This window comes from Drosophila suzukii, chromosome 3 (genome assembly GCF_043229965.1).
Source record: "Drosophila suzukii chromosome 3, CBGP_Dsuzu_IsoJpt1.0, whole genome shotgun sequence".
Taxonomy (NCBI): domain Eukaryota; kingdom Metazoa; phylum Arthropoda; class Insecta; order Diptera; family Drosophilidae; genus Drosophila; species Drosophila suzukii.
The window spans coordinates 40,799,205-40,827,060 of record NC_092082.1 but is presented as its reverse complement, the minus strand read 5'-3'; the positions used below and the strand labels follow the sequence as shown (position 1 = coordinate 40,827,060).

Genomic DNA, 27,856 nt, shown 5'->3' with positions numbered 1-27,856 from the left:
ACACCATACAATTTTGCATCGGACTGATCCTCAAGAGCAACCACAGATGATATTGTACACACTTCATCATGATCAGGAACCCACACAAGTAGTTTCTATGCTTTTTCGTCACTCAGGACGCGCGTTAATTTCTACGGCCCGAGCGTGACTTGGGGTCACAGATAAATTTCATTACTGAGGAGTTAGCCGAGCGTCTTCAGCTCCAATTCAAAAGGCAGCCTTATGAACTTTCTGACGACGTCCGAACGTGAGGTTATGTGTTTCAACTGCTGTTCGATCACGTTTGGATATAAATGAATGACAGCTAAACCTCGCTGTGGCCAAAACAATATGGCTTAATTAGCCAGGGCGTTTCGTAGATACTTCCAAATGGAACATACCCACGGAAATTGATTTGGCAAATCGTATGTTTTTTCTGGCATTTGCATTTTCAGGCAAATACTAAGGTTCTTTCATCTCGACGGCTTCAAGTTAGTTTACCGTTTAAAGAGTCTAACAAGCTAGGTGATTTTTTTTGAAATTGTGAAAAGGCGAGTTTTACACATTGAACGTACATTGGAACGCCAGCCGTTGCTTGAAGATATGATCTTGAAATTCATGAATGAATACATTGAACTTAGTCATATGCAATTGCCAACGCAATAACGCTTTAACAAGTCACTTAATGAGTTGTTGGGCCAAGCATCCAACATAATCTCATTTTGACTCTGCTCGCTTTTTGTTTACATCGTCATGGTCTTGTAGCAGATCTTTGCTAAGTTTATCGCCAGTTTGAGGTGTCATCTGAAGATCGAAATATTGAAAGCTTGCCAGCTTAACACGGTTACGAACGCAAATCCTACGCCCCATTTTTATACCCGTTACTCGTAGAGTAAAAGGGTATACTAGATTCGTCGGAAAGTATGTAACAGGCAGAAGGAAGCGTTTCCGACCCCATAAAGTATATATATTCGTGATCAGGATCACTAGCCGAGTCGATCTAGCCATGTCCGTCTGTCCGTCTGTCCGTCTGACCGTCTGTCCGTCTGTCCGTCTGTCTGTCCGTCCGGATGAACGCTGAGATCTCGGAAACTATGAGAGCTAGGCTATTGAGATTTGGCGTACAGATTCCTGAGCTTCTTACGCAGCGCAAGTTTGTTTCAGTAGACTGCCACGCCCACTCTAACGCCCACAAACCGCCCAAAACTGTAACTCCTACAGTTTTGATGCTAGATAGAATTTTAACTGAAAAGTATTGTTCTCATCAATACCTATCGATTGACCTAAAAAAGAGTTTGCCACGCCCGCTTGAACGCCCACAAACCGCGAAAACCTGTGACGCCCACAATTTGCATGCTAGATAAAAAATTTTAACTGAAATGTATTGGTGTCGTCAATACCTATCGATTGATCCAAAAATAATTTTGCCACGCCCACTCTAACGCCCATAACGCTTAAATCTGTCTACCGCCGGTAGGTGGCGCATTTTAATTTCGCTTTGCTGCTTGCATATCTCCATTTCCCTTTGAGTAACGGGTATCTGATAGTCGAGGTACTCGACTATAGCGTTCTTCCTTGTTAGATATTAGGAGCTTGCAGTTCGGAGCAGTCGTATTAAGGGAGGATATGTACGTGGATGTCCTCCTTACCGGAGCGGAAAATGTCGAATAACTCCAACTTAAGGCATGAACAGCTAGAGTGCAGCAATATTGGCAACGAAGAAAATACAATTGATGAAGTAATCAAAGATTTTCATCCTAGCTTTCGTGATGCGTATCCTTAGTGAAGTCAAAGTCAACAGAGGATTGCTTGTAGTTGATGCAATTCATACGTTGGTATCTTAATTGCAAAATTTCTTCATGCGGATTGTATCACATATTAAACAATAGGTCTTTGGTACAGAAATTCAGCAAATCAAGAAGAATATGATTTTAAAGGCTGAGTTTAAAAAACTTAATCCGTTCCTGGCAGAGGTTAATGGACCGAGTCGACCCATTACATTATTGTGCGTAGGAGGTCGATAAGCCAAGGCACCCATTATTTTTTTGCTTTGCCATTTATTTATCGAATCTTCCCCCTATGGATACTAATAACAAGTGCATCAAATTCTATACTATTAACCTAACTAACAGTCATATGACTGGTGTTGAGGTAAGGGGCCCCGAAAGTAACTGGGTTGGGAGGTCGCTGCGTTGTAGGCGGGATCTGTTGAAAACTCATGTCAAGCCTCTTGCGAAACGATTTGGGTGCACAGAGAGTTTCTCATTGTAGGACGATTTTGGTTTGTCTATTTCATCTTTTACGGCAAAATACCGAGGTTTCTGTGGATGTTTTGGTTGCCATGGTGCCCCAGTGATAGTTCGCAGGATTTTCGATTGAGCGCGCTGTATAATGTCTATGTTGCTACTGCTCGTGTTCCCCCATAGCTGAAAGCCATATGTCCAGATGGGCTTGAGAGTGGAGTTGTAGAGCAGGACCTTATAGTTCAAACGCAGGGGCGAACGAGCGTTAAGGATCCTGTGGTAGCTGCTGGTCTTTAGTTTTAGATTTACTTTCTTGAGTTCGATGTGTCTTCTTCAGGTTAGTCGTCTGTCAAGGTGGACGACGAGATAGGGGAAGTGCTTACAAATAACCTCAATAGCAGAGTTTGGAAGTTCAATTATCAATTTTGGGGTCACCGCGATCTCCTTTGGCTAAAACAATGTTGGTAGGGAAATAGTTTCAGGTTCGATTTGTGGTAGGACAAGTGAACCAAAGGCAGGGTTCAGCTGGAAGACGCTTCGGAGATGTGAAACATAAGTTTAAACTCTATCTTTTCTTCACTGCGGTCCCAGCTGCCTGATGAATTTCTTTTTAACGATTGGAGAGCTCAGATTTGGGCGAGCCCTTCTTATAGGATGTTTTGAACTGGCAGTTGTGCATTTTCTCTTTCTTGCTTTAGATCTCGGCTTAGTGTAGTCGATTTCCGCTTCGATGCTGTAATTGGTTGCTTGATGCGTTCCCTGATTAAGATGCCGGTTCCGCCGTGGGCTTTACCGTCTGGATGATCTGTGCGGTAGAAAGTGTAGCTCTTATAAGGAAGTTGTATTTGCTTGTGAGGTGCGTCTGTACCAGAAGCATAATGTCTATATAATTTTCATTCAGGAACTAAAGTGTGTGCCGTACATTGTTATTTGTAGATTTGCATCGATGAATTGGACTGCTTAACTGCAAGCAGCTGTAATACCATGTTCTGGTTTTTAAACAGTGTTTGCATGGTCGTTATCATAAATGACATGAATTCCATCATACTTTGTTGCATGGTGACCATCATACCATCCAGAGTGCTTTGTGACTGTACTTGGATCTGCTGAACGTTTCCCAGATTAGATTGGGGTGGGTTTTCCGTCCCTGATCGAAGGGCATCGGTATATAAGAAGCCCTTCTAGGTATACATTTGACCAAATGAGGACCGAAAAATACTTCCAGCGTCGTACGCGAGCAAGTGTACGCATTCTTATGGAACGTTGCTGTCACTGTCGCATGCGGTCCTTCATCTCCTTGAATATCGGACCGCCCCTGTAGTTTTCTTGGCAGTTTACGCATTTGTTTATTTTTGGGGTCTTCCTTTTTGACAGGACAGTTTGCCGAATTGTGGAAGTCTCCACAAACCACACAGACGGTTCGAAGTGAACAGTATGCCCTGGTGTGTCCATACTCCTGACAATTTGTGCATTGCACTGAGCCGTTCCTTTTATGTGGCTATTCCACCTTGATTCTGCAATGCAATAAGTATTGCAGGTTATAAATGGGGTGCACCTCATTTTTCTTCAAGACTCTGCTGTCTCCCTCCAGCTCGACCGTGAAGACTGGTTGCGGCTCTTTTTTCCTGTTGATGATGCTACTGCGTTCTTTGCAGAAAAGCCGTTTTCTTTGAGAGTTCGATAACATCCTTGGGAGTTACGTCGGGCTCAATTCCTTTCAGTACCACTTGCAAGACCTTGCTGCTTTTTAGTTGGTACGTGTAGTAGTTTTTCCTATGTTCTTTCAGGTATTTGGATACAGCTCGGAAATGTTCAACAGATTTGGTCTGTCGTGCTATTTGTTGCCGTTGTACGAGGGTGGTCCGATTAGTACTTAGCTTCCAAAAGAAAAACAAAAATTTTGGAAAAGATGCAATTTATTTCCCAACATAATCTCCTTTTAGCTCGATACACTTGACCCAGCGATACTCCAACTTTTTTAACCCGTCTGAAAAATACGTTTTCTCGAGGTCTGCAAAATAGGCCTCTGTGGCGTCGACGACCTCCTTATTCGACGCAAATTTCTGTTCAGCGAGTGACTTTTTCAAGTTTGGAAACAAAAAGAAGTCACACTGGGCAAAATCTGGAGAATATGGTGGATGGGGTAGAAGGTCGTAGCCCAATTCGACCAATTTGGCCTTGGCGTGGGCGGAGGTGTGAGCCGGTGCGTTGTCATGATGGAAGAGCACTTTTTTCCTCGCCAATTTATTTTCTGCAATTCGGCGGCGAATCGGCCCAATAATTCGGCATAGTACAGCCCTGTGACCGTTTTGCCCTTCTCCAGGTAGTCGATGTAGATCACACCTTGTGAATCCCAAAAAACGGTGGCCATCACCTTTCCGGCCGATGGGACAGTCTTCGCCTTCTTCGGGGCATGTTCGCCGGGTGAAGTCCACTGTTTCGACTGTTGGTCTCTGGTGTGTACCAGTGGATCCATGTATCGTCCACGGTCACGAAACGACGCAGAAACTCCTTCGGATTGCGCTTAAACAGCGTCAAACAGTGACCAAACGCGGCACCCATCGCGCCGACAGCTTTCTCATGCCCAAAATTTCATGCAGGATATGACCCAAGCGGTCTTTTGACATGCCTACTGTCTCAGCTATCTGTCGCGTATCTTCAATCGGCGGTCTGCCAATACGAGATCGTGGATTTTTGTCACGTTATCCTCCGTGGTAGCCGTTTTCGGGGCACCTGGGTGTGGCTCATCAAAAACCGACGTGTGACCACGTTGAAACTCGTTAAACCAATTTTTGACGGTCGCCATCGAAGGAGAAGAGTCACCGTACACAGCATCCAAGCGCTCTTTGATTTCGCTGCGCGATTTCCCTTCCAAAAACAAGAATCGAATCACAGACCGATATTGATCTTTCTCTATTTTTCTAAAATCCGCGGACACGTCCGATTCCACACGCAGTCAAAACAAAACTACGAGTCCGATTCGGCTGAAATTTCGACAGTAGCGGTCTACGAGAATGTACTATACGATAGTAAATTTCTCTTGCGATAGTGACGCCATCGGGTGGTGAGGCTAAGTACTTATCGGACTGCCCTCGTATTTAGCGCTGCGGTCGACGATATTGCAGTCGATTCCGAAATAATAGCCGTAGTTGTGGTTGCTGTTGCTTTTGTTAAATTTGGTGCGATTGCAAAAGATTTACCGCTGCATGTTGTTTGTGTGCCAGGGGTCGAAACTGGTGGTGGGAGTTTTGCACTGAGATTTTGAGATTTTGTGAGTAAAAACCTAATTTTTTTTTTCTTTGTGTTTTATCGCCTTTTTGCTAATTTGAAATTCACTAGTTTAGTTTTGGATTTGATTCATCAACTTTCTTTGACTTTTCCCGGAGCTCGCACTAGACACGTCCGTCTGTAATTATCTGACAATTGATGAAATGTCTTTAGTATTGGGTGCAAAAGAACGCCAATATCGTTTACTAGAGTGATTCTATCCATTGATCCTGACTCGACATAAAGTCGTTACCTTACACTTACAGCCATTTAAATCCAGTAAATTTTCAGAGCACAATGCTTGAAAATTATTTAAATCGTACTGTAAGTTGGACTGGCAAGAAGTTTCCTTGTACTACAGGCGTAACTGAACATCATCTGCGTACATTAGTACCTGAGAATAAATAATAACTGAGGAAAGGTTGTTTATAAATAAAGTAAAAAATAGCGGGCCCGTGTGGCTTCCTAGTGGGATACCGGAGGTAACGTGGAGTAGACAAGGGAGAGAATTTTTAAAACGCACTCTTTTATCCATCTTAAAGTATCAATAGGGAACTCTATTAAATCGAGTTTGGTAAACAGACGAACGTGATTTACAGAGCAAAATACTTTACGGAAGTCCGTGTAAATTGAGTCTGTTCAAAACTATTTTTTAAATCTCCTTATCACAAATGAAGTAAGTTTCAAAAGGTTAGTGTACACGGAAATATATCTGACCTACAGAGGTGCTCCAAATGTGGGGTGATAATATTATCAAAGAGCTCTGGAATTGCTGACAATATAAATGTTTGCTTCCACTCTGCCATTTTTCTTGTAGAGAGGAATTACAAACAATTTCTTCCACATATGGGGAATTTGAGAAGGGGCTTGCATAAAGCCTCTATCTGAGCACGCTGCCAGGACTTCTATCGAAACCAGGTAAAAAGATGGGATCAACACGTTGAAGATCAACAGGTAGAAAGCTTTCGTTTAAAGTGGGACAAAATATTAAATTCCACTTGAATACAGTTTAACAATCAGCCTGTGAAGAATGAGGTGAAGTAGAAAATGTCGATTAAAAAACCTGGCAAATAGATCGGTTATTGCCTTATCGTTTGTTGTAGTAATAGCGAGGAAGGATAATTGGTGGATTACGCCTAGTATTAATAGAGTTTTAACATTTTTTCGGATTCTAAGAGAATTGGATTTCACAACGAATTAAAAAGTTCTTGTAACAGAGAGTTTTGTACGGTAAAACTAGACCGAACATGTATGTATCTAGAATAAGTAGATTGGGAACCGGAATCTTTTCTTTTCTATAAAGTCTGGACTTCTTATATCTTAGGTGTGTCAGCTATTTACTTATCCAAGGTGGCTAGTTGGATATTGACAGATAGTATAGCGGAACACAAGAATTGAAAAACGAATTTACGGTACTATAGATAAAATTTATAGAATCATCCATATTTTGGGATGAAAATAGACTGGACCAATCAAAGCTTGATATATAAAAGTTAAGCCTCCGAAAGTCTACCTTGCCTTTTCTACTAACACAGCTCCAGTGTCAAGTGAGACCTCAAGAGCAGGATGATATGGATCCTTGGGTTGGGTAAGAGGTGCTGCTTTGGACAGAAACACGCAGTCTGTCTATACTAAGCACAGGTCCAAAGCACACGGCCTAGTGAATTTCTAATAAAGTTAACTTGAGACAAAGGTATGTCAAGCAAATTTTCAGTGAAATCATGATGAGCTAATGTAAGTAAGACACTCCATTTTTCATCTGTGGACCACGAAGTTCTACGAAGAACTACAAGTTGGTCTTTATTGGTCAGCTTAGTTGAGACTGGCTGTATAGCGAAAATATGATTTAAATTCTTCGGGAATTTAAATGCAGGCGGAATGATCGCTCAGGTGATATATATAACTAAATTAAATTATTACACATATAAATTCAGTTTTATGGAATTCCGACGTGAGGGTAGAGTGCACGACAATTAAAACTTCACCTTCTCGCCTGGGGTGTCAATCATGCCAGGAAAATTTTAGGACTTCAGGGTCTCCCTTTTTAACCAGGTCTCCGAAAACACAAAAAAGGCAAAAGATAGACTATCCGAATACAATTTAGATAGTTTACTACGCAAGCCTCTGGTATTCTGATAAGAAAGAGTTAAGCTATTTTTTAGTTTTTTGAAGAAGGTGCCAGGGTAAAAAATGAAGGTGCGACACTACTCTAGCCTTGGAGTCTTGTTTCTACAGGTTTTTTTCTTTAACTTGCATTCTTATTCCTAGTTTCGAATTCCTTTACCAACATAAGTGCCGACCAGAAAAAAAACATATGGTTGAAAAGCTCATTTGGAACAGCGATCTTAAAAGACGTAGTGCCCACATCATAGGTAAAATTTAATTTTTCCACGGTAATATTTTTTGGCTTTTGTTTTATATTGTATATTGTCCAACACCTCGGAGAAATATTTGTTATTTTGGCAGAACCACTGATAGGGGTTTTGGTACGGCAGAATGTGTTTCTGCAGAGCCAACTTTTACTGGTAGAATGGGCTCAATATTTACAGAAGGTGGTAGGTTACTTAGGGGAGGAGGAACTGGTGAATCAAATGCAAACGATCCAATTGGTCCATATATTTTTTAGCTGCTGATCTTAACAACATTTAAGGATTTTTTGTGGTCGACCGCTGCTCCGTAACGGAGCTTTGATCATCACTTTCCGAGGTTGCGGTGTGTTTTCCCCAGGCTGCCTTCCACCTGTGGCTTTTTACGCATTGGAGACTTATTTACTAGCTTAAGGCTATTAAATTGGGAGTCCAGCTCTGAGAGTAACTCAACCGCTCGGCGTAAACTATCTATATCATCATTTGAGACAAGGGTCACAATATAATAGTAAGATATGACCCTTAGCAAGGTCATCACTAGTTCGACTGGTGTACCCGACACTCTTGGTATGAGCCAACAAGTTTTGACTGGTCAGCTCTGATTAAGTGATGGCAATTTTAATGGAGCAGACAATGGTATCCATAATTTGTATACCCTCGCAAGGGTATAATGATTTCAGTCAGAAGTTTGCAACGCAGTGAAGGAGACGTTTTCGACCCCATAAAGTATATATATTCTTGATTAGCATCACAAGACGAGCCGATCTATCCATGTCCCTCTGCTCAATCTAGTCTCTCAGTTTTAAAACTATCGGGATAAAACTGAAGACGAAACGAGCCGGATCGGACAACTATAGGAATAATCAAACAATTTCTTTTAAAAAAAAAAAAAATGATATCTTCAGTGAAATAGAACATTAAAGCACTTAACATGTTCCCACTGGCACGACCTGCAAGGTTATAGAAACTTCAGCGTGCCGAAGTTTTCTTTCGTTCTTGTTATTATGTAACAAGGGAAATGTAATGATCGAAAATTGCAAACGAGCAGTTTTAAGTCCGTGAAGAGCACAAACTCTGCACGCTTAAGATTTCGATTAGGGAACAAAATTAATAAAGAGAATGCGAGAGTGCGGGAGCGTAATACAAAACAGCCCTGCAGCGTCAAAGGACAACGAACAAAGGAAAGCTAGAAATCAGGAAAACAAAATACAGAACAAAAAATACAAATTGTAAATGGGTTTATTAAAATTGTGCACAGAATATAATAAATTCACTCGCGAAGCTAACGATGTAATGAGTCTACCATCTTTGGCAAACACAAAAAAAAATAAATCTTCGGAGCGTAGAAAAAAACACAACGGTTCACTTTGAAAGCCGCAGATTTTGTATACCCTTGCAGAGGGTATTATGATTTCAGTCAGAAGTTTGCAGCGCAGTGAGGCAGACGTTTCCGACCCCATAAAGTATATATATTCTTGATCAGCATCACTAGACGAGTCGATCTAGCCATGTCCGTCTGGCCGTCTGGCCGTCTGGCCGTCTGGCCGTCTGTCCGTCCGTTTCTACACAAACTAGTCTCTCAGTTTTAAAGCTATCGCGCTGAAACTTTCCCAAAAGTCTTCTTTCTTTGGCAGGTATAAGTCGGAACCAGGCGGATCGGACAACAATATCTTATAACTCCCATATAACCTCCTACGCTTGGAAAAAACATTTTTTTAGTTAGCTCTGAGTTTTCAATTTAATTTAATCAGAATTGGACGACTATATCATACAGCTGCCATAGGCACGAAAATAATATGAAACAAATTATAGCTTCGGTGTTTTTTGACATATTATCTTATATTAATGAGAAAATCATTTTTTATATATTTAGGAATTTCGAATTAAATTTTATAGTTATAACTACAAGGGTAAATAAACTTCGACTTGCCGAAGGTAACTTTCTTTCTTGTTTTTAATCGAGACGCAGTTAGCTGAGGTTACGAGGGCTTCACACTGCTAAATCAAGCCGGTTGTTTTAGTCTTATCGCGCTTAAGTCAAGGCATACTGCCTGGCGGGTCCGTAAGAGTCTGAGCATTAATGGAAACTGTCCTGTACAGAGAAACGGGAACGTTCGTACATTTTAAATATTCATATTTAATCGGTCGTACAATTTAAATTTTCATATTTATTTTATTATTTTTGAACGTTGATGCACTAAGAGAAGTGCAGATATGTGGCCCAAGGACACCAAGCAAGTGCTTGTTACGTGCGGAGCCCATTTTTCATTTCGGGCGAATACGGTTCGCGAGGTACATAGAAGATAAGATAAGACGGGACAAAACAAAGAGAAACTAAGACTGAAGCAAGTGAGTTAAGATTTTAGTTTTCAATACAGGGATAGAAGTTGAGGAACATATTAGATGATATATTGTGTTCGATTTATTACAAAGAACGCGAAAGTGTTCGTGTGGACTAAAATTTGATATACTTCGTTGAAAGTTAATTGGTTAATTTTAGTTTCACGTTAGTCTTACAGGAACATTTAAGGTTAGGCGGCTTACCAAATCTACGAAATCAACTCTAATAAGATTATGCATGAAAATAGAACCAAGCATATTTCTACGAATTACTAGAGTAGGCATATTAACCAATAGCAGTCTTCTCGATTAAGAAGGCAACCTGACGTTTTGATCCTAGTTCAAACCACGTAAGGCAAAAAGAAGAAATTGTTTCTGTACTGACTCAATACAGTCAATGTGCACTTGATATTGTGGACTCCAAACGGAAGAACAATTTTCTAAATTAGGACGGACAAGGGAGGTAAATAATAAAGTGGTCATAAAATTCTTTCGAATTTAATTTTTTATTACTTTCGGTAAAGGTTATGTGGGAGTCTTATTTAAGTGTTGGGTCCAGAAGAACACCTAAATCAATAACTGAATATGTTTGGTCCAGTGGCATATTCTGAAGAAAATAACTGATAAACGTAAGAACATCCCTAAAAAAATTAGTATCGTAGCATTAAAGGCAGTCCTAATTTAAAAGGTTATACCCACAGCGTTCCTGGAAGCAATTAATATCTGACTGCAAGCAGAAATCAAACTCTATGTTATTGTACGATAAAAAAAACTTAACATTATCAACATACATTAGTAAACGACAGTGTTACGATAGAGGGAAGGTCATTAGTAAACAAAGTAAATATCAAAGGGCCTAAATGACGGCCGTGAAACACTCCAGATGTCACGAAGATCATCTTGGAAACCTTTTTTTAAATATAACCTTCTGAGTTCTACCATTCAAATAACTTGAAATACAAATCAATAGATTATTCGAAAACCCGAGCTGTTACATCTGTGTGCCTAACCGAAGTGGACACTTCTGGGTCACGCCGCGATACAAGGGGGTAGTGAGGACTTGTAGCTAGCACGGGGACGCTTTGATGGAAGGACGGTGCCGGACCTCAGGCGATGCTACAAATAATGAAATGAGATATAACCTAGAGTAGGTCAGTGAAATTTGATTATGGTAGCAGCTTGCGTAGTTGGCTGGGCTGAAATGGGCGGGTCACTGTGGTGAGACAAATAATACGCTGATCAGAAATCCTCATCCGCAGTGGGTGCTACTGAGCGCCTTGTACTGTTCCCAACTTGGCTACTGCTTGATTTGTTGGTGCTGGGCATGCTGAGCACCCTTGGGTACGAAAAACATCCATTTATTACAATAGATGTCAATTAACAAAACCATTTTGACACGGTGATATCAGCGAGGAGCACAAATTTTGCAATTGAGAAGTAAAAATGCGTTCAAATGTTTTAGGAATTGCAGACAATTTAAAAAGACCTATATAGTTCTGGGCATCCGTCTTCGCACCATTTTTGTGGAGTGGAATAATAAAAGAATTATTCCATATAGTTGGAAAATCAGATGATGAAATAGACAAATGAAAAAGTTTAAGAATCGGCTTACAAATGGATCAAGCACAAAACTTAAGCACACACCCAGAGAGTCCATCTGACCCAGGAGAATAGGTTGACGTTTGGGTTTCTAAATCAGTTTTACAGAGAAAATTCGGAAATTACAGGAAAAAAAACACATGCCTCATTGAAGCGATTGGGTTAGTTAGAACTAGGCCAAGAAGCCGAACTATAAGTAGTTTAGTAGTAGAAGTACTCAGCGTATAAATCCACAATTTCGACATCCGTAAATGCCTCAATTGAGTTTAAACGTACCGATGAAGGCAACGCTGAAGACTTTCGTTTAGCATTAACAAACGTATCAAACTGCCTCGGAACTTTTTGAAAATTAATATTTACTTCGGTTCAAATACATGGAAAAGAAATGACTTTTGAGAACATTTAAATTAGAACGTGTCACCACATATCGCGAAAAATTGAATTATATTTTTTGAGGTTTCTAAGTCTTTGCAGCGCATCAGTTAAGGAGGCCGGTTTAATTTTGGAGGAAGACTATCAGGAACGCTAGGGAAGTTCGGGAACGCTATTATATGCTAGGGAAGTAATATCATTTAAAATTGGTATTCCTTGTGCTCCTTTTTGCCAATTTTTGCAATTTTGTGCTTAACGCCCAGTGTTAAAAAAACAATTTAGCTTGTTTCAAGGCGCCCTTTACACTGGATCCAAAACATTTTTATAATTTCGAGTTACCCATAATGTGCGAGTTACCCAACATCACTTAAGTTTGAAAATTCGGTCGCAAATGCAAGCTAACCTCTTTCTCAGCTCCTACTCAGGTCAGTCTTACCCATAGGCCATTGGAGTTTAATTCATTTGAGTCAGATGGTTTCAAAAAAATATTTAGACTGACCGAAGTATCTTAAAGCTATCAGCTAAGCCGAAGTTGTTTAAAAAAACATTATTACACCCCATTTGCAGTTGTCGGTCTCTTATTTCCTCATGCCAACACGGATTTGTAAAACGTAGATCAACGACAATCAACCCTTTGGAGTTTAATTCATTTGTGTCAGATGGTTTCAAAAAAATCTTTAGACTGACGTGGCTTTCACTGATTTCAGTAAGCCTTTAATTCTATAAATGACTCGCTTATAGTTTCCTTTTGATCTTTTTAAAGTGGATCTCAAGTTATCTGAATAACAGGACACAAAGAGTCATTTCTAAGTTATTTGAATGACAGGACTCAAAGGGTCATTTTTAAAAACTCTTTTTCATCCCCAATCCAAGTAACTTTAGGTGCACCGCAAGGAAGTCACCTTGGTCCTTTTTAGATTATGCACTAATGATCTTCCTCTAGTCCTAACAAAGCCGGCCCACTCGCTTAACAATATGATCTTGATGCATTTCAAACTTGTTGCCACTACACCAATTATACTCTAAGACGTTGCGAATTAGACAGGATAACACACGTTGACTACCTTGGTGTCTATATGGATACCAAACTTTAAAGTTCTGACCACATTACTACCATGGTGAATAAAGACCAGTGGTGTGCTTGGATTTACCAAAGGGTGGTCGAAGGAACTATGACCCTATATCACAAAAACGTTGTTCGTCTCATTAGTCCAATCAATTCTCGAGTACTGCGGCTGGAGTCCCCAATACGTCTGGAGTCTACGGGGTACATTTAGACCAGATTGAAAAAACCCTCTTAATAGTTGGCTTTACGGGTCTTAACTGGGATACTTCGACTTGTATCCTAGTTTCTATCATTACTACCACCAGTTTTAAAGCTATCGGAATAAAAACTTCCCGAAACCATATTTCTACTGAAAATACTGCAGAAAACTATTCGTAGCAATATAATTTTCTTCATTTTTTAGAATTTCAATTTAAATTTATTTAAAAATCGGAAGACTATATCAAACAGCTGCCATAAGAACGTTTGGACAAATAAATCCGAGGCGAAATTTTTATACCCGTTACTCGTAGAGTAAAAGGGTATACTAGATTCGTCGGAAAGTATGTAACCGGCAGAAGGAAGCTTTTCCGACCACTAGCCGAGTCGATCTAGCCATGTCCGTCTGTCCGTCTGTCCGTCCGTCCGTCCGTCTGTCCGTCTGTCCGTATGAACGCTGAGATATCGGAAACTATACAAGCTACAATACTGGGATTAGGCATGCAGATTCCTGAGATTCCTGCGCAGCGCAATTTCAGCAGAGTGTCACGCCCACTCTAACGCCTACAAACCGCCCAAGACTGTTTCTCCTACAGTTTTAATGCTAGAATAAAAATTTTAACTGAAATGTATTGGTCTCGTCAATACCTATCGAATGATCCAAAAAATTTGCCACGCCCACTCTAGCGCCCATAACGCTTAAATTTGTCTACCGCCGGTAGGTGGCGCATTTAAATCTCGCTTTGCTGCTTGCATATCTCCATTTCCCTTTGGTCCCATTAGCTGAGTAACGGGTATCTGATAGTCGAGGTACTCGACTATAGCGTTCTTCCTTGTTTTTTCTCTTGGTGTGCAAAAAAAAAAAGAAGTCATTGGGTTCCAAGTACGGCTGTACGGCGTATGGCTTAAGCTGATGTGTGAGAATTTTCGAATTTCTCCGAAGACTTCAAGCAAACAAATTACCACTCAGAACTGACCGTCCTACGTTGCTCAAGCGGAACAGTCGCAACATGACCACGCTCGATTGCTGTTTTGTTTCGCGCTCATAAGCTGTGACGAAACACCGCGATTGTATTTTTCCGAAATTTCTTTGCATTAATCCACTCGAGCCTTTTATTGAGTGATTTTTAAATAGTGTGGGATTCAACGAGAAACCATTTTTACGTCCAGGTGTTAATGCAATAGTGTATGCTGGTGAAAGAAATGGTTGCCTTTACCTCACGGTATGTCACATGACACATGCCATGATAGCAGCCCTCGTAAGAACATGTCTGGTTGTGTGCGAAGAAAGGTCCAAAGACCAAAGTTGGTTAGCTTATACCTTCTTTAGAAATATAACCAACTTATAGTGTCACGGCTCAGGATAATATGAAAGAGCGATCATAGCAATGAAAAAACGCGTTCCATGCGAAATAGCTGCCACTGCCCATGGGCCTTGTCTTTTAATTTGGTCCTTAACTTCTGCAGTATCTATAGTGGGAACTCGAAAGCAAGACCAGGTGGGGCTTATGTAACGGCAGTCCTTTGTCTTTCTAAGAGTCAGCAAAAACTACTTGCCAGCATTGATATTGAATTCTTCTCAATTAGAAATGGATTAAAAGACGCAGGACCCTCACAGATATCCACATTCATATCATAACCACAAAGGCCAGTGCAGGCAGTGTCTGTTCTGCTTGGTTAAACTTTTTTTGTATTGACTAGACTGTCTAGTTCTTGACTGTTAGGTAAATGCGTCGTAAAAAGTTTCTTGTAGTAACTCCAGTTAGTTCTTCGTGATGTTCTCAGCGGAATGGTAATCTTGAGATATTGTGCATATTGGTTAGAAGAGCAGTGTTTTGAGTTAGTCGAGCAGGGGTTCTGGGAGTAGGGCAGTTTCTAGTACTTCACCCTATATTTAGTGATGAAAGTTGGGATATTACCTTTATTGCCGATATATAGATTTTATTAAAGGAGGTTATCGTAAAAAACTCACACCTTTTGATCGTGTTTTTACTTCTCCATTGTGAGTGGTGAGAGATAGCCTATTTTTTAGTTCTTTAGATGAGTATGCGTGCATGAGTTCTACACGTTTAGGTATCGGCACATTGTGGTCGTGAGCCATGTTAATAGATGACATGGTGTAATGTATATGTCGGCTTAATTCAAGCCTGACCGAGCTAAACTGTAGGATACTATATGCGTCAATGCGTGTTTTAACTAGAACTAAAGTCATGGGTATACCCTTACCCTTGTGCGATGTGTGCGATTTGGGTGGGCGTGGCACTAGGATGAGCAAACATGGGATTCATAGGCACTACTAGAATCTTTATGCTAATTTAAACCAAGCTATCACTTTTTATATAAAAGTCATCTAGTAACAGTTATTTTGCTGACTTTTATTCATCAGTCAGAAATAGCTGTTATGGAAAGGCCTTTTACCTTATCTGAGACAAAATAACGGTTAAGAAAAGACATATTTTTATTACACAAAGAATAACTGTTATTAAAACCCTTTTAAAATAAAAGTATAACATATGAAGCACTCTGTTACTTTTTTTGTAAAGTCCCTAGAAGACTTTTATTTGTGAGCTTTACGATAAAAGCCTTTTTTAAATATCTTGCTTAATAATCTAAAGTAAAAATCGTTCTAACTGTTTCAGTGTTAATTTACTTGTTGTTTTTAGTTTCAGAACTACAGAAAAAGGGGTTTTCCATATATTATTTAATCATAGGTTTAAACATTTTGGTATTCCTATGTCTCTCCATTTATCAAACAAATTGCACCTTACCGTAATTGGTAAAGCTGGAATGCGACTGTCATTATATATTGTATTCATTAATTCATTCCTTTTATATTCTGTGGGAGATATATTAAAAGTTTTTGAATTAAAATTATATGTTGCGAGATATATAAAAGTTGCACGATACATTTTTGTTGCATGAATCAATAAGTGCATCAAAATAAACATTTCTGCGTTTTTCCAAAAATTATATATTTTATGCTTTATATTTAAATAAAAACAGAGACTGGGTCCCTGACTCTAACGCTTTTTCTTTCAAAATGTGGGCGCCACAGCTGTTTGCCATTGGCGCGAACAAAAGTATTGCTCTTAATCATACAACATTTTTGGATAACAGGGATGTTTGGATAACAAAATTGTGCTAAGTCGGAAGCTAAGGAATCTGATTGTTGGGGCGGGGTGGCTTGATCGATGAAAATAGGTGAAGCCCCAAGATCGAATGGTACCCAAAAAACACGGGAGTACTTTGGGGTCTTTACGCGACGTGCGTAGATGTTTATTTGTACACTTGGAAATAAGAAATGTTTAAGCCTAACTTAACTTAAGCGCTCCAGAGCAGAGCGGAGACTTAGGGGAGAGATGGAGAGGGAGAGCGGACGGCAGTGCGAGTTCGCGAGATGTAGACATCTGGATAAAACTGCCTCTCGACACTGCCTCCTGAAATTAAGCGCCCTTTTGACGTAAACACTGATCAATACATATATGTTATGTGATTTTAAGATTTATTTTCAAAAAATAATTTCATAGTTGCAACATTACTTTTAAAGTTTAACATTGATACAAATTGACCATTAACATTATAAATGTATTTTCCTTTTAGATTTGTGAATATGAACAATAGGCGATCAAGCAATATAATTGATCGCTTTAAAGTCAATACGAGCTTGGACACACTTCTTATATTTAATGAAGATTCAAAAAGTTACACAGCAAGTATTTGTATGGAGGAAATCCCAACTCAAACCTTAATAGATGTTGTTTCCGCTAATCAATTTTTGGTGCTACCCAGACTATCATCACAGGCCATATTAGAAAGTAAGTGTTTATAAAATCAGTATGTCAAAATTACACAATTTTCCACGATTTCCTTTTAATTTAAAAATTACACGAACCTTTTACGTTGGTCAATACTGAAATTTGAATTTCACGAGCAATTCTGTTACTGGCCTAACAATGAAAAGCATTTATAAATAAACCTAATCCATTTTAGCATGAATGTTATCCAAATATATCTTGTTTGGTTCGTTTCGACGGCAACTTTTAAATTACACGTGCCTCTGTGTTGTGTCGGATTTTTTCGAGTTTTTACGATGCCAACAGACGCCTTACAGTAACTAGATTGTTAAAAAATTACTCGCTTTCAAAGTTTGCCGGGATGACACTCAAAATGTACTTGATGTAGCCTATTCATTCGGAAAAATTTAAGGGTGACATTATAGTTATATAGTTATATAACAAGGGAGAACGCTATAGTCGAGTACCTCGACTATCTGATACCCGTTACTCAGCTAAAGGGACCAAAGGAAAATGGAGGTATGCAAGCAGCAAAGCGAGATTAAAATGCGCCACCTACCGGTGGTAGACAGATTTAAGCGTTATGGGTAGGTATTGACGAGACCAATACATTTCAGCTAACAGTTTTTATCTAGCATGAAAATTGTGGGCGTCACAGGTTTGGGCGGTTTGTGGGCGTTAGAGTGGGCGTGGCACTCTGCTGAAACAAATTTGCGCTGCGCAAGAAGCTCAGGAATCTGCACGCCAAATCTCAATAGCCTAGCTCTTATATATTCCGAGATCTCAGCGTTCATCCGGACAGACTGACAGACGGAAAGACGGACATGGCTAAATCGACTCGGCTAGTGATCCTGATCCTGACCGGAAACGCTTCCTTCTGCCTGTTACATACTTTCCGACGAATCTAGTGTACCCTTTTATATCACCTTAATTTGTTAGGCGCAACTCGAGATATAATTTAAAACTTGGAGATACGAAAAAAATGTTCTTAAAAAATCTTTAACAAAAACATTTATATAAAAATATTTTTGGCCTTTTTTTGTGATCTAGGGGCCAACTCAACCAGGAACTACCATCCTTTTCTTTGGGCATTTTCAAGACATTATTTTGTAAAGTAGTCATGTAAGCAAGTTTATCAAATATAAAAAATCAAGAAATTTTGTTGTCTTTGATCAATTTCTAACAAGACCATGCTGCGATGGGTTTATAAGGAAGAATTTTGTAGAAACTCTGAACTAAAAATATGTCATGTAACGAACTGACTTTCTTTGTTTGCTCACTACGAAACTCGTGCGGCTAGCTCAGTAGATTTGTGCGTCCGTCCCACCAAATTTATAATAAGCGTGACCGCCCGGAGACGTTTATTCTCGGTTCTGGGTTGCAAAGTTTATCTGTCTTGTGATGGTGTTTCTCGCGGCGGTCCTTCTTGTCGTCTCCCGCTCTCGGTGATCCAGGTACTTCTGCCGTCACTCGCGAAAGATGACGAAGAGTTGGGCTATCGGGCTTAGGGAATCGCCACCGTTTCCGGACTAGGGTGAACAGGCGCCAAGATCTCAAGACAAGCGCCTTGCCTGCACTTTTTGCGTCTTTTTGCAAAAATTAAATTTTTATGTAGCAACCTCACGATATGCACTGTGGCCCTGTTAGAAGTGTGGCGCAAGCAAACGTACGGCCGTGTCAAACAGTGTACCGAATTCGCTTTTATTTGTGAGCACGTCCTTGACAATACTCTTTAGATGAATGATACCCGGTTTAAGGGAGAAAGCTCTAGTGTTTTCCGTAAATTTTTCGATTTTTCAATTTTGCCAAAATCGCAATAGAAAAATGGACATCTTCACTATGGATGGGCAAGTTCGCTTGGTTTCAATTGGAAACGAAAGAAAATTAGATCCGAAAAGGTAATAAGATGGACGTCAAAAATTACATTTTCTTTAAAAGGCAGCCTTCTCTCTCTCGGTTTAGAAATATAATTCGAGGTTACTGGTACAAGCGGCAAGCAGAGCTGCTCTTAAGATTTCACCGTGCAAGGAAGCAAAGCAGAATTTGTGGTTTTACAGATGTGTTTTAAAGAGCAATGGACGGTAAATTTAAACAGGCACATTCAGAAACATAAGCGACTTCCCCGTCCACTTGAAGTTATAGCATTGCTCATGCGTCCTGAAACCTACGGAGGAATTTTTAGACGGTGCTGACTATAAGAAATAGGACGATAATGACTTCCTTTATAACGTTAAAATCAAAAATAAATCACATATTAAATAACAAAGAAAAAAAATTTGGGGGGTGTTTCGTTACTGCTATCCACTCTGTAGGGCTCAAAGAGTATCGCCACCTCAGAACCTAGTTCGCGCACCGTCTGCTTCAGGAGGTTCTGCGCGGCCCTGCAGTTGTTCAGGTTCAGCTGGATCAACTGCAGATCGGTCGAGGTTTCCCTGTCCCGCTCGTTGTGGCTGAGCAGAATCAGCTTCCTGCCGTGTGCCTGGTCTCCTTTCCTGCCGCAGAGCAGATGAAGCCTTTAAGGCCTTTGGCCACCTCGTGCAGTAGGTTGCCGTTAATGGTGCGGCGTACCTTGGCTACACAGCATCGCAGGTCCGACAACTGTTTGTCGTCCCTTCGAGTCACCATGGCTAGCACCTCGCTGTATGTTTTCCCGCTCGCCTGAACAACGGCCGCATCGGGTCTTGCGCGTCACGTGGCCCTCAGCTTTTTCTTGACCACCTCTCACCCGGCGACCGGAATTGCGGGGCTCACGATCTTACTGGCGCCAGCGTGCGTCGCCTCGCCTTCTTGTGGCCCTTTTGGGGGATTCCTACGGGTGCTCCTGGAAGTTTTGGCGCTTTTCTGCTGCGTTGGGTGCGTGGATGGTGGGGCTATCCTCCAGCCACAGTCGGCTGGCTTATCCTTCGCCATGGCTCCGTTTGCGATGCAGGCTCTTTTCTCCAGACAGGCGTTGTCTGCTGCTCCTAGTCGGCGCTTTGCAAGCTTCGAGTGCATTTCAAGCACACGATTGCAGCGTCTTGCAATCACGATTGCATCCTCCCTGATGTTGTCGTCCTTGCGGCCCTCTGTGTTCGCCTCTATGATGCTCGTGTGAAGCGGCTTCAAGAACCGTACAGCAGCCTTTCCAGTCCAAGACTCGGGGATACGTCCGAAAACATCGCCGGAACAGTGTCCTTGTGCGTACCTCTATTCCCGGAGTGTCTCACACTATACACAGTGCACTTTTTAGGTAACGACCGTCGCTACACTGATTTTAAACGAGTCAATTTTCGAGCACTCTCAACTATGCAACCGCTGGTCTGAGTCCAAGTACCATCATTGTTGGATGCGCTTTCCAGACAACCGTCGGGCGCCACAGACCATCAATACCATGTCAATATTGGCAGATTTCTCTTTCCGAGTCAATGACTGCGCTTTCCAGAAAACTGAAATCATATTACCCTCCGTAAGGGTATAAAAATGTTGCACACCGGTTTAGGCTTAAATAAAGTCGCTTAAATAACGCTTGAGCTCCACGGTCACCGAACTTTCTTGCGCAGTAAGATCAATTAAAGTCCAAATTTATTATTTTAATAAATATTTTACAATTTTTACCCTCAATTGTTTTACCCATACGAAAGACATCTAAAAATTGATTTTTTGTTGATGTGCTGTTGGGAGCAAATATTTGCAGTATGTTTTAAAAACATTGTTGTGACTTTGAGCTTTGTCCATTCTGCAGCTGATCGACTTAAGGTTTATAGCTGGACAGGAAAACGAAGCAACAAAATCATCATAACATTAAGGAGCCATTATAAAAAAATCGTGAACCTGCTCCTCCAATGCTTTAACTAGATTTAATTATCCTTTTAGTTAAAAAGTTAAACTCCTTTGGGGCATCAATTTTTTCCCGTTTTTTCATTGGAGTTAATACCCAACATACAAACATTCTTTTGAAAAATTTTAAGCCTGTGGCTAGCGGATCCGTGCATTTACAATACTCCTGTTTGTGAGTGAACTTGGTACCAAGTAGTAAAACCAAAAGTTTATCAAAGTGATCTTTAAACCTCAAAAGATCCTTCATGGCATCATGTATGAAATTCTACCTGGTTCGAGCTGGTGTTTTTAGAGAGTATCCCACCAGGTTTTGGATGCACTCTGCATTTCTAGGGCAATCGCAATTGTTCCAAACTGGAAAGCACCTAAAAAAATGTAATGAAGTCTAATTATAGACAAAAAATACAAAACTTCATTATTTTAAACCTTTTAAACAGATTAGCATTCTCATCGCACACTATGCTGTCAGATGTAATGATCCTCATATAATCCGTGGTAGGATCTTTTCCTGGTCGACCAAATGTCAGCCGTGGAGCAAAAGTATGTCACAGATTCCAACACTTTTATCAATGTTTTTCGCCTTGGAACAGTTGTTGAATTGCTTTTAAAAAGAAAAGCACGAAAAGATGCATTTTCAATTATTGACAAAGACGAAAATGTTTCGACAACGAATTTTAAAGCAATCTCAACAAACTGTGATTGTCCTAATCCACCTTTTCTCGCCCCTTTACCCTGTTGCCTTTCGTGGAGAAATTCATCGTACTCTAGAACATGCTTATCCTGGAAAACAAAATTGGAGATAACCTTAAGTGCCCCTTGATTTTTTTCAGGTAGCTTTGACACACAGGCAAAACAAGATTGGCATCTCTCTCGCCTTAAAACTGAATAGCGAATGAGATGGGCAAGTTGTCTATGTTTTTTACCAATAAAATTGGTCATAGCTAAACTTGAATTAACGTCCCATTAGAGGAATTTTTTCTCAGACTATAAGATTCTACGTAAGTGCGAGCGAGACAGATATACAGGGGTGGTGAAAAGTATTTATGCAAAACAAAAGTTAAATATACTCATAATTTGCACTAAGGTTAGGTTAGGTAGGAGTGGTTGGGGATTAGATACTAATCCCCACATTTAGGCCACACTGGGCCCCTTTTGAGCTCATGGGTATTTGCTTTCGCGAAGTATTTTGTTCTTCTTAGGAAACATAAGAGTTTTTGAATGTTTACGCCTTGAATGGCCGAAAGGTTCGGAAGTGTGTAGCTTCCTAGGGTTTGAAAGCGCTTTAGGCTATGCGCTGGGCTGAAGCATAGGAGGTGTTCAATGCTCTCCTCTTCGTCTATCTGTTTGCAGCTGCGGCAGAAGTCGTGGCTACTGAGTCCCAGCCTGTGCGCATGAGTCCCTATAAGACAGTGGCCCGTGAGGGCATCTAGAAAAGTTTTTGTTATTTTCAAGTTGTAATTTGGCCATGTGAGTCTAGAATTGTGGCATGTTGAGATTGAGTTCCAACGGTTGTTGGAAAGAGTATACAATCTCTGCCTGAGATAGAGCTTGCAGGTAACCATGGGCATACCCACCGTGTCCTTATCGCGAAGGATGTCGGCGGTTGTCCCTTATCTTGCTAGCTCGTCAGCTATGCAGTTGCCCTCAATATTGCGGTGTCCAGGCACCCAGATGAGGTTGATTCTCAGATGAGTGGCCTTCTCGTTAAGAGATTTGCGGCGTTCGGAGATTGTTTTGAGTTTGTTGTGTAGGAGGTGAGGGCCCTCAGGGCTGATTGACTATCCGAGAAGATGAAAATGTCTATGTCGTGATGCTCTGATGTGTCCGCTTGGAAAACACCACAGTGGTCTGGAGCCTCAGCGCTGTTGCAGATGCCCAGCTTTTGGCAAGTATGTCCAGGGGTTAGAGGTCGAGAACTGTGTTTGGTGCTTCAGTGGCGGTGGTGCGGAGCGCCCCACTGTTGCAGAGTTCTGCGCTTCTTTGGATCTTGTGAAGGATCCTGAGGTTACAATTCATTTCTAGGGAAGCTTAGGCACAATCTCCTCTACGGAAACATCGTATGGTGGTGGAGTTCCTGCAGATTAATCTGCACCACAGCAAGGCAGCATCCGTTGCCCTCCTCATCCGCCTGGCAACAGGCAACATAGACGTAGTCCTCGTTCAAGAGCCATGGATTGTTTGTAACAACATCTGTGTCTTATCAATCCCCCTATACAAGCTATTTTACACCAAGGGTAAGGGTTAAACCAGAACCCGCATTCTTACAAAGACACACTCACACCACACGGAATGGGGAAGTACAAACACAAACGAAAGGGGTCAGTTACTCTGCGACTATCTCCTTCAACTAAATCTATTCATTTGCAACAAAGGTAAAGACCCAACTTTCATCACAAGAAATATGAGGGAAGTCTTAGACAATACACTAATATCTGAACCCCTACTTAACCAGCTATAAGCGTGGAAGGTGGGGACCGAACACTCATTCTCAGACCACCGATACATAGAGTTTACAATAACTCTAGACTGTCCTCCCGCCGAAAACATTACTAATCTAAGATTAACCAACTGGGGATACTACATAAATCTCCTCAATAGGAACCTACACGCTCCACCGACGCACGTACTCAACGGTCAAGAACTAGATAACCTAGTTAATACTTTCACTGACATCTGCGGTGAGGCCATAAAAAGGGCTTGCCCAAGCAGAACAGTCAAAGCAAAGCACAAACCCCCACGGTGGAACACAACCCTGGCGAACCTTAAAAGAGAGTGTAGATCTTACTTCAATAGAGCTAAATACACAATAGCGAATCTTCCTGGAATTTATACCATACAAAACTAAGCCTATACAAAAAGCAAATTAGAATATCAAAACGAAGACCATGGGCTAATTTCTGTAGTGGCATAGAATCTACGGCGGAGGTATACGGCTGGACAGTCAGGAAACTCTTGAAGTTCGGTTGGACACCCACTTCCCTAAAAACACCCAAGTAGTGGAGGACCTCTACATAGAGGAGAACCCTGACGACCAGAGTATAGACAACATCTCGAACCCTGACCGCATTAAGTGGACTATTAACTCTTTTAAGCCCTTCACGTCCCCCGGCCCGGACGGTTTCTTCCCAGCCCAGCTACAACGGACACTAGATATATCCCTACCCTGGCTGACAGCCATCTTCCACGACTGCCTTGCTCTAAGCCCCTTTCCAACAAGGTGGCTGGACGTTAAAGTAATTTTTAAACCGAAAGTCTACAAACCCTCCCACACCAACCCAAAGTACTACCGCCCGATAAGTCTCTCTTCCTTCTTGTTGAAGGAAAGGCTAATTGACATCCATATCAGGCTAATTTTCAACCCAAGCCTACTCTCTGACGCACAGCACGCGTACCGTAAAAGCAGATCAACAGATACCGCCATCCACTCTCCAGTACTTAGTATAGAGAGAGGTTTCCGCAATAAGGAGTACTCTCTGGCAGCGTTTCTAGACATAGAAGGCGCCTTCAACAACGTCACCCCAACGGCTATCATTGGCGCTCTGACTGAACTGGCATTGAGCGGCCCATAGTGGGACTCATACACACCATGCTTACCAGCAGAGTAGTGTACTCCACTATGGGATCAGCCCACTCGACCAGGAATGTCACAAGGGGGTGCACTCTCACCTCTTCTATGGTTTATAGTGGTCAACAAACTACTATCACTTCTAGAAGAGGCGGGCACTAAAGTGGTAGCCTACGCGGATGACGTGGTTATTCTACTGCAGGGTAAATTCCCGCAAACTCTTTGCAATCTAATGGAGACAGCCCTATCCACCCTCTCAAGGTGGACGGCTGTCTGTGGACTGGGAGTTAACCCGGAAAAGACCGAACTAGTTCTTTTTACAAGGAAGTATTAGGTACCAAATCTAACTCTCCCAAAACTACACCAACCGCGATTAACCCTTAGCAATCAAGCAAAGTACTTAGGTGTCATCCTTGACAAAAAGCTGCACTGGACAGACAACATCCTAAATCGCACACGCAAAGCGGCCATAGCTCTCTTCGCTTGTAAAAAAGCCATAGGGAGGAAGTGGTGTTTCTCCCCCATGATAGTTCACCGGCTATACACTGCAATATTCAGGCCCATTCTTTTCTACGGAGAATAGGACCGTGGTCGGGCTGGGTACCCTCCGTTTCCTTCGCTATGTCTTGGAGAACAGCGCGCCCTGGTCGGGTCGTGTCCTGAAAGCTCAGCTGCTCCAGGCTTTCTGTCAGCTCGGAGTCGGTTGACACGTATTCAGTATGGGTGGCCTACTCGTGCTCCATTTCGTCGTCGCTCGGGGGTTCATACGACGCTCAGGCAGCCAGGTCGTCTGCCGCTAGTTTGTCTGTGTCGTAGATGCGAAGTTGCACCTTATCGAACCCGTAGTAGGGGTTCCAAGCAGGCCTGGCTCGGGAGGATTACCACGTTCATAGTGACGCGCTCGGTTTTCTCCAACCATTTGTTGGAAGCTTCGGGTTGATAGCCCCTGGCTTCGAGGGTTCCGAAAGAAGCCACACCCTCGCTCTCGGTCGAGACGGGATGTCTGCAGCCTCGCAAACTGCCAACTTGGCCCCGGGGTAGACCTCGCCGACCTTGTTGATGGCAGCCTTGTAAAGAGCTGCCGATTTTTCGTCCTCACAGGCGATCAACTTCACGTTGCCCTGGTACCACCCTGAATCTGTGCAATCGGGTGGCGGACCTGGGTTCTCGTACAGCACTTTTAAGGCCACTGTCGCAAGGGCCCGTCTAACCAGACCCCATTGGTTCTTGGGATCCTTCCGCCTTCATCGCTCTGGTGGATGACGTCAATGATCTTCCGATCCTTTACTACTTCCGCAAAGGATCTCGATCATGTGCCGCGGTTGGTTATCTTGGCCTTCTTGCTCGCTGGTTGAGTTGCTTGTTGCTGTTGCTGGTGGTCATAGCGATGTCGAAGTCTGGGATTAACGCCTTTGCCCAGGCTATGTCTTCTTGGATATTTTGGTAATCCAATTTCAACTTTTGATCCTCACGTATTGGGCTGGTGGCCAGCCGTTTGAGGATACGGAATGCTTTCTTACGTTCAAGAGGTCCTGCCTGGTAAGGTGGTGTTCTCTTGAACTCCTGAAGTTGTGGTTATTAACCAATTAACTTCTGGCAGCGAACAAACCTTAGCGCATATCTAGTTATGGCTAATATCCCAAACGTAGGTTTCCCCATTCCTCAAGGAGTATAGCTTCTGATCTCTTAACCAGACCCGATAAGGTAGTTCATATTTTAAACGGAGGGTTAAAGCTTCAATGCATCAATCCTTAGAACAGAATTTTGTCTGTCCTTTGCGGGAATGGCGTTATCATAAATCGGTAACTTAAGTATGAAAACAAGGAAGAACGCTATAGTCGAGTACCTCGACTATCAGATACCCGTTACTCAGCTAAAGGAACCAAAGGGAAATGGAGATATTTAAGCAGCAAAGCGAGATTGAAATGCGCCACCTACCGGCGCATTGACCTAAACTTAGGGGCTGGTGTATATCCTCGTTTAATAACCGGTGGACTTCTAAGACTAGGACCTAATAAACCCCTGGCGCAAGTCACAAGGCTTGGTTATGTAGTCCCAGATGAAAGATGAAAATCCAATGATTGATATTCAATTTGATATAGAAGTTAAAAAAAGACAGGATTCTCTCGATGAAGAAGGAATTCGTTTAACGAACTTAGCATTGATGGCGACACTGACTCGTCCGATCGAAAATCAACCGATACATATAACGGTTCATTGCAGCTTACTGAACTACATAATGCAAGAGAAAAACCAATTAGGGTTAGGTTAGGGCGGCTGTCAGACTATAGTCCGACACACTTCCTTCTCTAGGGTCCCGTTTCTAGTAGTTTCAGCGTGTGTTAAGCTGATCAGCATGTCTTCCACCCTGAAGATTTAATAAAGGCACATATGCTTTTGAGATTTATCTCCGATATTTCGGTAAGATCGTCGATGAAGGGGCTTCCTAAGTGTTTCAGTCTGAGTCTGCATAGGGCTGGGCAGAAGCAGAGAAGGTGTTCTACCGTTTCCACTTCTTCCTCATCCCTACAGCTTCTGCAGAAATCATTTTGCGGGGCGGCATGCGCGCCAACAAGCCAGTGGCCTGTAAGAGCTCGGATCAACATGCCACACTCTGTGCGGCTGAGCTTGAGTAACTCCGAGGTTTTCTTGTTGTTTATCACAGGCCATGTCTGGTGAGAGATGCGACACTGTGGTGCGTTTTGCCAATGGGTGTTGGCTAGTGTGTTGAAGTGATTTTTTATGTTTAGCTTGCAAGTAGCCATGGGCATACCGACATTTTCCTCTCCTGGTAGGCGAGGCTTGGTGGTGCCCTGCCTGGCTAATTCGTCCGCTATGCAGTTGCCTACGATGTCCCGGTGACCCGGAACCCATATTAGGCTGATAGTAAACTGATTTGCCATCTCGTGGAGATATCTGCGACAGTCTGCTATTGTACGGGAGTTGGTATTGGTCGAGTAGATCGACTTAATAGCCGCTTGGCTGTCACTATATATGTTTAGGTGTCCTCTCTGGAGGCTAAGGTTCCTTAAACAGGTTAGTGCTTCTTTTATAGCGTGGACCTCCGCCTGAAAGACGCTACATTGTTGTTTACATTGTTCGGAGTATACACCTCCGCCGACGTGTCCTTCTAATTTGGAGCCATCTGTATAGAAACAGATTGCGTCCGTCGTGCCCGGTCGGCCCTGTTCCCATTCCTCTCTATATGGAATCAGGGCCTCAAAGGGTGTGTGACTATATTCAATGGATTT

At 41.9% G+C, this 27,856-nt stretch overlaps 1 protein-coding gene across 10 annotated transcripts in view; it reads left to right on the top strand.

The window, feature by feature from the left end:
- l(3)80Fg (dnaJ homolog subfamily C member 16 l(3)80Fg) overlaps positions 1-27,856 on the top strand; it is a 554,754-nt gene that overhangs the window by 251,268 nt on the left and 275,630 nt on the right. For 9 of the 10 annotated variants that reach the window (XM_065868464.2, XM_036822415.3, XM_036822413.3 and 6 more), the window contains one exon: positions 17,031-17,245. The exons of the other annotated variant lie outside the window; for it this stretch is intronic. In XM_065868464.2, coding sequence (XP_065724536.1) covers positions 17,031-17,245 — 215 coding nt within the window. The remainder of the gene's footprint in view (positions 1-17,030; positions 17,246-27,856) is intronic. 10 annotated transcript variants of the gene reach the window in all.